A 12,700-nucleotide genomic window follows, 5' to 3' on the forward strand; every position below is an offset into this window, starting at 1 on the left:
TTTTTAAAGAAAATAGTGTGGCCTTTTAACCCCAAGGTCAATGGTTCCGTTCCCCCTGTGATGACAGCTGAAAAAAAAAAAAAAAAAAAAAAAAGAAAAAGACATTTCCTGCTCTTTGGCTGGAATCAGAATCAGACATTTCCTCACAGAGCACTGATCCTGAAATACAATAATCTATGTACCAGGTGTATTCACTGCTACTGGCTTGTCATTGCTTCTAGTTCTCTTCAAAACTGGGACAAAAAATTTAAGACAAAATTCATCATGATACTTCTAATTAAAATTCAGTTCCACAGAATTTTCACTTACCCTTTTATAATTTTATATCTGTATTTCCTTTTCCACACGTTGACAAGAGATTAGCATTTGAATCAGTAGACCGAGGAAAGAAGATCATCCTCACCAATGTGGGCAAGCATCATACAATCCATTGAAGGCCTGTTTCTCAAGAATGATTAGGATTATGTAATTAGAACATAATATATTCATATTCATTCCTCCACATTTCACATAAAAAATACCAGAACATATATACAAAGATTACCACCAGCAATGCAAATTCTGAGAGCAGTTAAAAATTTTTCTTGACGGGCCGGCCCGGTGGCGCACTGGATAGTGCGCCGCTTGGGAAGCGCGGCGGCGCCTCCCGTCCGAGGGTTTGGATCCCACATACGGACCGGCTCCCGCTCACTGGCTGAGCGAGGCGCGGGAGCAACGCCGAGGCTTGCGATCCCGTTGCCGGTCCCCGGTCCGGTGCAGGGGCAACACTGAGGGTTGCGATCCGTTGCCAGACACGGAAAAAAGACAAAAAAAAATAAAAAAAATTTTTTTCTTGACATTTCTTTTTGTCCTTAGAGATATCCCACAACAGATATACAGTGAACTTACTTTGTTTTAAACTCACTTGAAAAAGTTTCTCTCTGTGTGTTATGAAATATCTGGATAGGCTGGGTTGCTTCACTTTTAGTTCGGGGAATTGTTTTTCAAAGTTTTTTTCTTTTTAATAACTAAGTAAAATATTTATGTTTCCAGAGTCAAATTTTAAAAAATAGAGTATATTTAAATATATCTAGCTTCTTTTCCTGTCTTCTCCTCACTATTCTCTCCCTGTCCTTATAGGCAATCTTTCTTTTTAAATTATAGCTTATCTTTTCTTTTTTAAACATTTATATATGTATGTATGTATTTATTTAGTTTGCAGCTGGTGGGTACAGTGATCTGAACCCTGAACCATGGTGTTACCAGCACCATGCTCTAACTAACTGAGCTAACCAGCCAGCCCATTTTCTTTTTTAAAATGTAAGCAAGTGTATTATACACATTTTTGTATTTCCTCTTTTCTTAAATGGTGGCATACAAAGAACACTTCTGTCTGCCTTGCTCTTTTCATTTAACATTATATCCTGAAGATCATTCCATAGTGGTCTACTAACCACTTAACACTATATCCTGAAGATCATTCCACAGTGGTCTAATATTCCTTGTTACAGCTGCAAAGTATTTCACTGTGTGCATGTACCACAGTCTATTCAACTAAACTTATATGGACCTGTGGGACATGAACATATAATCCCCTTATTTAAAATGTAGCCTTTTTTTTTTTCCTTTTGGTGTTATAAGCAGTCCCACAATGAATAGTACTGGACATACATCTTTTTTATATTTTTGCAACTATATCTGTGGGACAGAGTCCTGGAATTGGCATTGCTGGGTCAATGGCAAATTCATATACAATTTTTGCTAGATACAGTAAGGCACATATATAACTAAGCAAGTTGATGAATTCCAGCCAGTAAATCAGCATTCAGCTTAAAGAGTCACATCGCATGACAGCATATCATTATTGTACTTACAAAAATGATGCTGTGAAACCACCACTTAAGGTATCAAAATTTGGCCAAACTTTCTTTGGAGAAATTAACCAATGACCATTGGTATTATCATTTAAATCTAATGGTAGTGTTTTACAAATTAAAAAGACTTTCTCCCTGCTTTGATGATATTGATGTAGCTGTTATACTCTTACCATTAATAATAAAAACATCCACCAAATACTTGTCAAAGCACTTTCTAGCACCTTTGGTTTTCCTAACAATCGTAGGTGGTGGTTATTTCCTCTTACTGATACAAATCAAATTAGTTATGGCAGAAGGTCACAGTAAATTAGTGGCAGAGTCAAGCCTGATTATAACAAAACTTTACAGTAAGTTAATTCACTATGTTAACTTATTTTTGCTAAGCCACCACAAGCTGGCTTATCTTTTGGTATACAGAAAATAATGGCAAGCTAGTTGGTGTTCTAAGACATGGAGTAGCAGTTTCAAACTATGTAAATTAGAACAGGAAGAAAACACTAAAAAAAGACTTTAAAAAATTTCCTCGCACTATAGAAGTAATTTATATGGTCAAAAGGTTCATCTTATACCCACCACACTAAAAATTAGTGCATGTGGAAGATGGTAGTTATTTTTTTTCTTTTTGGTAAAGCCTTAAAAACAGGTGAAATCTGAATATAAGTTTTTGGTAGGACTGAAATTCACCAGTGTTTTTAATAATTTAAATGAAGAATGGTGTAATTATGCACTACACTTTACAATAGGCACTTTCATTAGGATTATTAAGCTTGAGATATAAGTTTTTTTTGTTTTTTGTTTTTTTTGTCTTTTGTCTTTTTTCCGTGTCCGGCAACGGATCGCAACCCTCAGTGTTGCCCCCGTTACGGACCGGGGACCGGCAACGGGATCGCAAGCCTCGGTGTTGCTCCCGCGCCTCGCTCAGCCAGTGAGCGGGAACCGGTCTGCATACGGGATCCTAACCCTCGGACGGGAGCGCCGCCGCGCTTCCCAAGCGGCGCACTATCCAGTGCGCCACCGGGCCGGCCCAAGATCTTTCCTCTTCACTTTCATATCCTCCATAGGTACTCAATACCATACTACTGAGCATATAAAGGCTGTGTGATGCCTAAATATGCCAAAAAATTAGCTTGCTCTTTCTTCTCTTTTTTCTTTTCTCCTTCCTTCCCTTCCTTCTCTTTATTATTTAAGAAAGTGGTGGCTGAAGGAAAGTCATGAGATTTTAGTTGAAGCCAATTTCCATACTAAGTCTTTTTAGACTTTCTTCTTTCATCGCATTGTTGAAAAAATTGTCATTTGGACAGCAAAACATGTAAGTGTTTGAACATTTAAGGTCTGGTGTTTTGTTTATGGTGTAACAAAATCTATGCACTGATTTTTCTTTTCTTCTCCTGCTTTGCAGTTATACAGTTTGGGCAGCATATTAATATGAAAAGAAAGAAGTAAACTTTTATCCTCCAATACAAAACATTTTTAGTTAAAAATAAAAAAGAACATTCATCACAAAGGAAAGAAAGCACTATTATGTATCTTTCTTTCTAAGTACATCGCTGTTACAAAGTATGAGTTAACAATTCGGATATCCAGTATAAGTTTCCTACGGTACACTGAACTTTAAAACTAGAAAAGTTATCTAAGGTTTAGGGCACAAAGAATAAAAAGTTCAGAGGAAAAAACCAATTTAAAGACAACTTATATGGGAGTGGTTTTCTGCTCACAAATTTTCAGCTTTGTGAATTAAAGGGCTGTAGCTTCCAAATATTCAGGCCCACAATTCTGGTGCATGATCAGAAAATCGCTCTTTCTGAAACTAAACAGGCTGGAACACATATTTTGTGATCGAAGGCACATAACAACTAAATGAGGGAATGCAAAAAACCAATAAATTGGAATGGACTCCATGACAGCTACTCGGGTGCCAGGCACAGAGGTGAAGAAGGGAAGAGACCCGGGTAAATATTAATCAAGAGCTTAGGCACTGTCGCAATTTAGAAGGTGTAGAGAGGCCAACTCAAACAGATCCTCCAGGGAGTCTGAAGGTCTTAAGAAGACCAGGACTGTTTTCTGCCTTTTTTATCCAATAACTGTATTCTATTATTTCACAAGTCAGACCCATAGGAGTATATATATCTCACCAATCCCGTTAGAGATGATTAATTCCATGGAGAGCAAATCTCATAGATTCTCTTTCATGTCCTGTCTGCAGTGGTCTTACTCTTAACACCCGCCCATTTAGTTACGAATACAAGTGGTAGGAAAGAAAAGTAGGTGGAAGGTGAGGGATTCTACGTGCAAACAGTTGGGAGTATGTATGCATACAAAGAGGGAACAAGAAGTCCCCTTAAAATAATGTGCAGTGAAGCTTACCATGTATGATGTTAGGATAACTGTCACCTGAACATTAACTGAATTACAAATGTTGATGGCATCATAATTTTATAAAATATAACAAGAACACTGATTTCCTGTGAACTTCTCTTTAAGGGCCCAATACCGGGCAGCTGTGCAGGGAACTGCGAAGCAACTGTTAAAAGGAGATTGCAGTTGAAGTGAAAAAAAATCTCAAGGTTAACGGATATTCTCTACACCCATTCACAACCCTATTCAAAATCTTCCATTTTCTGAGTAATAACGTCCTGTGCTTTCTCGAATCCCTTCCTTCCGGTCCTGGCAGGTGGCATCTTTTCCTCTGGTAGGATGCCTTTGATATTCCTCAAATCCGGTTTCACCCGCATAGAACTTTGACATTCTGTTCTTTCTGCCTTTTCAGGATAAATTCCCTTATGGTCCAGACTAGATTCCATTTCTCTCAAAATTCCTAGGGACAAGAATATTAGGTACTGTGAGTTCTGCCTTCTAAACAGAGCATTCTCTGTTCTGCTTGAAATGTTGATTAAAAAGGCAGGATTTGCTTGGGCGGAGCAGGTCAAACGCCTATTGAATTGCACCCCAAGACACAGACATTTTCTGCCTGCTCTATCACGGAGGGAGGCTTCGTGAGTCGGTGGGTCAAGGGCATACATTTCAGTACGATTAGTCACTGTACGCTGGCCACGTGGAGTCACCAGTACTTTGGCACTATTTTTTTTTTTAAAAAGGAAAGTTCTCGTGGTTTCATATCTAGTGGTTAGTGTTTCGTTTTGCTTTTAGGCATTTCCACCCCTGTGAGAACTCATTTAAAGTACGTGGTCTAGTAGCAGCCGAACCTCTGAGAAACTTAAAAGTCCAGACGCTTAATAGCCAGACTCAATCTGGAGACCAGCTGCTCAGGTGGCTTCAGGGGTAACTAATTCTCGAATGTTAACAGTGGGCCCAAATCAGCTTTCATCCCTTTAGAAGCACGTACACAAACCGGCTACCGAAAGGCCCACCCACTGCGTCCGCGCCTCACGCCGCAAAGCTCACACTCAGACTCAACTCACGAATCAAAAGATGACTCCGCATTTAAAACTGTGCCCTGAGTCCGAGCGCGCCACGGGCCGGGCCGGAAGCCGTGCCACGTGACCGGCCCTTCTTCGCGGCCATTCCTAGCGAGGCAGTTACCACGGCCCCTTCCATATTTCCTAGTCCCTCCAGCGCCGGACGGCGCGGAAACGCCTGGCGGGAGGCGGTCCGAGATAGCTTTGGACTGGAGTGCCACTACCACTCGCGCCTTTTCCAGCAACGCTTTACAAGTTCTTCATCCCACAGGGCTGCGGAGACTTCCGCCTGGGTGCCAATCACGTGATCACGCGATACTTGGAGAGGCGGAGGTCGGAACTCGCTACTCCAGTGCCCGGGCACCGCCCACGCAGCACCCTCCACTGCGCGTGATGACGCGACTCGCGGCGGCCTCCGCCCCGGCGCGCCTGCGCACGCGGTTCTCGCGGTGTCTCGCGCTCAGCCCCGCCCACCTCTGGCCCGCCCTTTCCGCCCCTCCCTCCCCCTCCACCCTGTCTGTCCGCGGCGGCGGCGGTGGCGGCAGCTCGCGCAGCTTGTTGGCTCGCTATATAAAGGGGAGAAGCGGGCGGACCGGACGGCTGGAGCTGCAGCCGGTGGCGGCAGCGGCGGCGCGGGGGGCGGCCACCGGGGGTGGTTTCCCTCCTTGGCGCGGGGTGGGGAGCGGGCAACGCCCCCCAGACCCCTGAAGGGTCGTGGCTTTTTTTTTTTTAAGGCGATTCTCGAGGTTTTTAGCTCCGGGAGGACTGCCCCCTCCTCCCTCACCGCTCCCTCCTCCTCCTTCAGGATCGATTTTGTTTAAATTTTTCCCCCAGTCGTGCGGTGACTCGGGTCACCCTCCAGGTGTTTTACTTTGGTTTTGTTTTTTTTGGTTTTGTTTTTATCTTGTTTTCTCGGGGTTGCCCCCCTCTTGTTTGTGTTGTGTGTGGAAATGGCGAACTTGGCAAATACAAACACCATGCCTAAACTATACAGATCTGTGATTGAAGATGTTATTAATGATGTGAGAGACATCTTTCTGGATGATGGAGTAGATGAACAAGTCCTGATGGAACTAAAAACGGTGAGTTTATCTTTCTTTTTTTAAAAATACTACTCTCCCCCCACCACACACACCAAAAAAAAAAAATTGTTTTAGCCAGAAATGAATCTATAATTTTTACATAGTATGAACATTTGACTTTGTTGAAGGAGTTAGTGAAGGATGTTTGATTTAAATCTCAACTGTACCATCCATTCTTCTTCTGACCGTAGGCAAGCAACTTTTATATTTCAGTCAATTCAGATAGGAATTGATAGCACTTACCTTGTAGGGTTATTTGAGGATTAGATGTAATAACCATATAAAATGCTTAGCACAATGCCTGGCAGTAACATTAGCTATTATTACTGGACAGTTAAAATTCTGCGTTTTATGGTCTAATTATCTGACATGTCTGTAACAGTGTTTTTGTCCCTTTTTTTGCGGTCTTAATGTAATTGTATTCTAAAATGTGTTTAAGAGGTAGGTCGGGATGAAAAAAATGCTTGATAAAAGAATTTTAGATTCTTGAGTAATATCCTTCATGTGGGCCAGAGTTTAGGTTTATAATGCGGCCTCGGAACAAAAACGGTGTCTGGGGAGTCGGGCGAATCCCTGAGACCCAGCATGATCCACTTCACTGCAGTGGAAGGTTAATGGTTATATTGGGGGGTTCTTGGGGTCTTTCTGGTGGTTGTGCTTTGGGAGCCCTCACTGGGGCCATTTTACGTTTTTTTGTTTTTTTTTTTAAAAATGGACGAAGGTTGAAAAGCACTTATCTCAGTTCCTTCCGAATGGGTAAAATGGCGAAGGGGAAGCAAAACCCCCAGCGTTATCTTCGATCAGCAAAAGCACCAAAACAAACCAAAAAAATCTTACAGTGGTCAAAGTGCCCCGCTTTCGCCTTGGACTTTGTCTACTTCTTCTCGTTTGCCCCTTTTTGGTTACTTGCGATTACGTAGGTTTGCAAAAGCAGTCACATAATTACAGTGGTCAAAGTGCCCCGCTTTCGCCTTGGACTTTGTCTACTTCTCGTTTGCCCCTTTTTGGTTACTTGCGATTACGTAGGTTTGCAAAAGCAGTCACATAAATAACCTTGTCAGTCACCAACGCAATGTGATCACTAGTCCACCCAACCCTCTTATTTCGGTTTTGACAATAAAACACGTTTTTGCCCGGTCCCGAATGCCGCAGACAAGCCCGCGGCTGCCCGACACCGTACCGTTGGCGACTCGGGTCGACCCATCATGGCTGCGGCCGCTTACCCTGCTTTTCAGTCCCTGAGCCTTGTGGTCCTCCTCCCTTTGGCTGCCCTGTTTATATAGAGCCATTGCCGCTCTCTAATATAGACTCTGCCAGGATGGGAAGGTGCTTTTCAGGCCTACGTCACCGCCTCTCCATTTAAACACCAGATCCGGCTTTAAATAGTGAGAGCTGCTGAGAGCGGGGCTGGGAGGTACGTGCTCCCGAGGCGAGAGGCAGGCTCGTGCAGAGCCCTATTTGTTTCTAGGTCTTTTTTTTTAGGCTGTAATTTCTTACCCTACGGGAGCCACTCTCAGAGCCCCAAGTTTTTGTTTTGAGGTAGCCAGCTAGGATTTGCCTTCCTTATTTGCTAGGGGAAGATATATCCGAATTGCTGTCTCTTCTTTTTATTTTACTTTTAAATTTTTATTTTTTTAAAGAGAATTTTAAGATCAGATAGTCTGATCGTTTTTCTTGTATTGGAAGGTGTGTGTATTATTGTCGAGAATTTAAAAAATGCTTTTTACATTAAGTGTTAGCTGCAGAGAACTTGGTTTTGGTAGTGTTTTGTCCAAGTATTCAGGAAATTTGTTGGAAATATAGCTCCTAATATTTCAATGTGTGTTTACCTGTAACAAATACCAAAGACACGAAGCTTTTCAAAGAAATACTTGTAGGTAGGTGCCTAAAGCTTTAGTATAGGATTTTATGTCTGCGGTACATTTATGTGTAGGGGAATTGTTAAGTAATGAGAGTGAAGAAACCTGCTGCAAACTGGGTATTAAAAAGTTAAAATTCTAAGTAGAATTTTACTGCACTGGATATTAACATGGTATCCAATATAAAATTTAATTCAATTTATTTTTCCTCTTTGCATACGGGAACTAACACTTTTGAAAGGAACCTTTTCCTCAGTTAATAATGCTAGTGACGGCCCCCCTAACTTACCAGTTTTTTAAGTTTGGAATATCTGTCTTTTAAAAATCAGGACATATTTAAATTACATTGTATTTAGTCAAAACGAATATTTTACCCTAGGTTTAGAATTTAAATTAATGATTTAGGAATTCCTACTTCAGATAAGTGCCTATGTTCTCGTATACTTTCAAAAACATCAGTAGTGTAAGGCTTTTAAAATTGTGAATAATTCTGCTAAATTCTTTATGTATTCGTGAGGAATACACATTTCCCTTTTTCCTTCAACTGTAATGCAGTGAATCCATTAAATGGTGAAGTTTTGGGTTTACTGAGGCCCCAAAGCAAAATGACTCATTAATAAGAAAGTACCAGAAGAAAGCATATATGTATGTGTAAATGTCTGGATATCCAAGCAAAAGATTTTAGGGTAATTGACTTCAGAAACACCAAAACAACATCTAGTTTGCTGAAAGTGCTTTCACATCTATTCTCATTTTACTCATTTTATCCTTCTGGCAACCTTGTAGAAGCCAGCTATTCCACTGCCCCCCACCTCAAGTAATACCAACAATAATAATAGTAATAGTAATTAATAAAATAAACATTGAGAGTGTTCATGTTTCTGTTCCATAGCATCACTCGGGCCATAGTAGGAGAGAAATCCTGGGAAAGATCAGTGTACCTTGTTCCTCTGGGACCTTGAGATCTGTTATCGTGGGTATATGAACAATTTAATGGTAAAGCTTGAAAGTTCAGATTAGGACACAAAAACAGAAATTAGGTGGTTTTTAAATTTGAATACTCATTACATTGCATGTGGCTTATTACCAGACAAGTGACTGCCGGACATAAAGTTCTTTGAAGCCTAAGACTGAGTGGTGAGGTTATGAGCTGTAACAGGGGTCAAATGAAATACAGAATAATAGGAATCAGACATAAGTAACCCATAGAGCTATTATTGCATATCACATTAAGTATTTTGACAACAACGTGGGAAATTATTTTTATTTACTTATTTTTTTGATGGCTGGATGGTACAGGAATTGAACCCTGGACTTTGATGTTGTCAGCACCAAACTCTTAACCAACCAAGCTAACAGGCTAGCCCAGGAAATTATAACTGGGAATTGAATGGACCTTGTATGCATAAGGATGTTCTGTTAATGAATTGCATTAAACAGGCTTAAAATTTCTATTAAAATAAGCAGTGATCAAATCCAGTTTAATAATGGCAAATGGTCTTTATTAGGATGGACATATCTTCAAAGTCATATTCTAAAATAAGTTTTAGTTGGCAAAATGACTAGTTTGTTTTAAATTTGTGAAAACCCATTATACATTTTAACCTGTGAAAGACAGTCTTTTTCAACAGTCTTTTTTATTTTTCTTTAAAGCCTAAATTATACAGATCTGTGATTGAAGATGTTATTAATGATGTGAGAGACATCTTTCTGGATGATGGAGTAGATGAACAAGTCCTGATGGAACTAAAAACGGTGAGTTTATCTTTCTTTTTTTAAAAATACTACTCTCCCCCCACCACACACACCAAAAAAAAAAAATTGTTTTAGCCAGAAATGAATCTATAATTTTTACATAGTATGAACATTTGACTTTGTTGAAGGAGTTAGTGAAGGATGTTTGATTTAAATCTCAACTGTACCATCCATTCTTCTTCTGACCGTAGGCAAGCAACTTTTATATTTCAGTCAATTCAGATAGGAATTGATAGCACTTACCTTGTAGGGTTATTTGAGGATTAGATGTAATAACCATATAAAATGCTTAGCACAATGCCTGGCAGTAACATTAGCTATTATTACTGGACAGTTAAAATTCTGCGTTTTATGGTCTAATTATCTGACATGTCTGTAACAGTGTTTTTGTCCCTTTTTTTGCGGTCTTAATGTAATTGTATTCTAAAATGTGTTTAAGAGGTAGGTCGGGATGAAAAAAATGCTTGATAAAAGAATTTTAGATTCTTGAGTAATATCCTTCATGTGGGCCAGAGTTTAGGTTTATAATGTATTTTACTCTGTGAGCTAATTTTTTGTCTCTTGGATTTAAGCAGAAATATTTAGATATATTTTATTAGCAATTGTGTTTTCTTGGTGACATGATGATTCATGAAATTGTGGAATACTTTTACCCTAATGGTTCTCAAAGTATAGTATGTGGACTCCTGGACTTTTCCCCAGAGATTCTTTCAGGGGTTCCACAAGGTTGGCTAAATGCCCAAGTCTGAAAAATCACAGTTTGTCATTCTTTCAAGTAACAGTCATGTTCTGTGAGAAAAGTGACTAGTTCAACTCACAACTCTAAACACACTAGTGCTTTTCCTTGAGACAGTTGTTCATATGCAGCAGAAGTGCTTTATGCATGCTTTCCATTCTTAAGAACTGAATAGTAAAAAGATGTATGCTCAGTGTTGATATTAAGAAATTCAGTTGTTTGATATTCTATAATGAGTTGTGTTAACATACTAAAGGTCTGCATAACTCACTGAACTTGTATTTTCCAAATGACTAATAACATAATTTTGGAAAATCCATTCTGAGTGCAAGCTAAATTAATGGACTTTAATAGTATGAAAAGTTCATTGGTATATGGTTTCAGATTCTACATTGCAGCTCACTTTTAAGAAACCATCACTTAAAAATCCTTTTTCTTTCTTAACTGTAGGAGAGCAGATTTTCTTCATATACAGCAAAACAACAAAGTGATTATGGAGGCAGGCATGAGAATCCAGCTATTTTCCTTTAAGTGATTTCTCATTCTCACTCAATTTTATATGGGAAAAATATTGTTATTTTCATAAAAATGTTATTTATGTTAACATGTAATAGATACTTTATTATTTCTAAATAAATTAGTGAACATTTAAATAATCTTTGTTATAATTTCTGTTACTGTTAAGTATTGATGGATATAATTCTACATACACAAAAGCTCTTTGATGTCCTTAGTCATTTGTGAAAAAGTACCTTTTATTGGGTGCTGAGATCAAAAGTTTTAGAACTGCTGGTTTGGAAATTGGGTATTGAGCTTCTTTAGAACTATGTACAAATAAGTAATCACAGTTAATAAATGCTAAGGAGCATTTGTTGTGGTTTCATATATCCATGAGGCTGCAACTTAGTAACTCATTATTTTAAATAAAGAAATATCACCTTTATTGTGGTGATGAAATATTTCTTAGTGTGTTAGGCATCTGTGGGCAACTTCTTTAGTTTTCAATAAGAATCTATCCATGTGAGGAAAGAAAAAAATATATAGTTAAAGTGAAACAAGGAAATATTTATTAACCTTGAGAAAAATGTAAAGGTTGATAGTGAAAGGTAGGTATCTAAAAATACAAATGAAAGAATGCCAACTCTGAGACATTAGTTGGAAGAACAATAATACAACCTGCTTAAACAGCAGAAAGTATTTTAGGGATATGAAAAATAAGAGAACAAGGTTACTTTGATTCCTTAGTGTTATGTAGAACAAGTGTTTTGCAATTTTTTTACGCTTTAATAATGGTTGTCTTTGTAGTTTTGTGACCTTATGTAGAAGATACAACATTTTCAGGTGTAGAAAACCAGTCCTAAAGACTTTAAGCATTTATCGTAGGTCAAACCAGTGGTCAGTCTAGGTTATTCATTATCTCTTCTTGCTTTTCACAGTGAAAATCTGGAGAATTGATTTTTCCTGCTGGTCCTAGTAGAGGCAAGACATTCTCTCCAAAGAGAATGAGCTGTTTTTGAGACGAAATACCTCCACCTGCATTTTCATTACATTTGACTTTTTTAGTATACGTGTGTATTTTATAGATCATGCAGTGATTTTTAGTTTAATGGTTAGTTTTAAATGACAGAAAGTCTGACTTACTCAATTATGATGCCTGGCATGTGTGGTTGGCATTCAGTAAATGTTTATGTGAAATAGTTATAGTTAACAAATGTGGCTCCAGAATCTAAGTGAACAAAATACCTTAATGTTTTTGTTGTCTTTAAGTGGGGCATGGTCTTCTATCCTGAGTTGTAATTGGAGTTAAAAATGAAACTGTTAGACTAAAATGAGTTTGTTATTTTAATTCTCTGCACTATATTTCAGGATATCATTAGAATTTCCATATTGTGCCCTAGATTTAATAACTGGACATGCAGCACTGTCCAGTAGAACTTTTTGTGGTGATAAAAATGTTCTGCATTCGTGCTGTCCAATATGGTAGCCACTAGGCACA

The 12,700-nt window shown here is 38.9% G+C and overlaps 1 protein-coding gene and 1 long non-coding RNA gene across 3 annotated transcripts in view; one reads left to right on the forward strand and one right to left on the reverse strand.

Moving 5' to 3' along the window:
* Nucleotides 1-5,267, reverse strand: part of LOC103591783 — a 19,819-nt gene extending 14,552 nt beyond the window's left edge. Inside the window, exons 1-2 of the long non-coding RNA XR_550612.1 lie at nucleotides 4,221-5,267; nucleotides 310-438 (exon numbers count right to left, since the gene is read on the reverse strand). This is a non-coding gene — a long non-coding RNA (uncharacterized LOC103591783). The remainder of the gene's footprint in view (nucleotides 1-309; nucleotides 439-4,220) is intronic.
* A 554-nt stretch (nucleotides 5,268-5,821) lies between these two features.
* Nucleotides 5,822-12,700, forward strand: part of GTF2A1 (general transcription factor IIA, 1, 19/37kDa) — a 42,249-nt gene continuing 35,370 nt past the window's right edge. The window contains exon 1 of one of the 2 annotated variants that reach the window (XM_008574297.1): nucleotides 5,822-6,354. In XM_008574297.1, coding sequence (XP_008572519.1) covers nucleotides 6,223-6,354 — 132 coding nt within the window. In that variant the 5' untranslated portion in view covers nucleotides 5,822-6,222. Of the gene's footprint in view, nucleotides 6,355-9,870; nucleotides 9,969-12,700 lie in introns of those variants that run through there. The other variant, XM_008574298.1, reaches the window with a different exon arrangement.

This window comes from Galeopterus variegatus, unplaced genomic scaffold (assembly GCF_000696425.1).
Source record: "Galeopterus variegatus unplaced genomic scaffold, G_variegatus-3.0.2 Scaffold1029, whole genome shotgun sequence".
Taxonomy (NCBI): domain Eukaryota; kingdom Metazoa; phylum Chordata; class Mammalia; order Dermoptera; family Cynocephalidae; genus Galeopterus; species Galeopterus variegatus.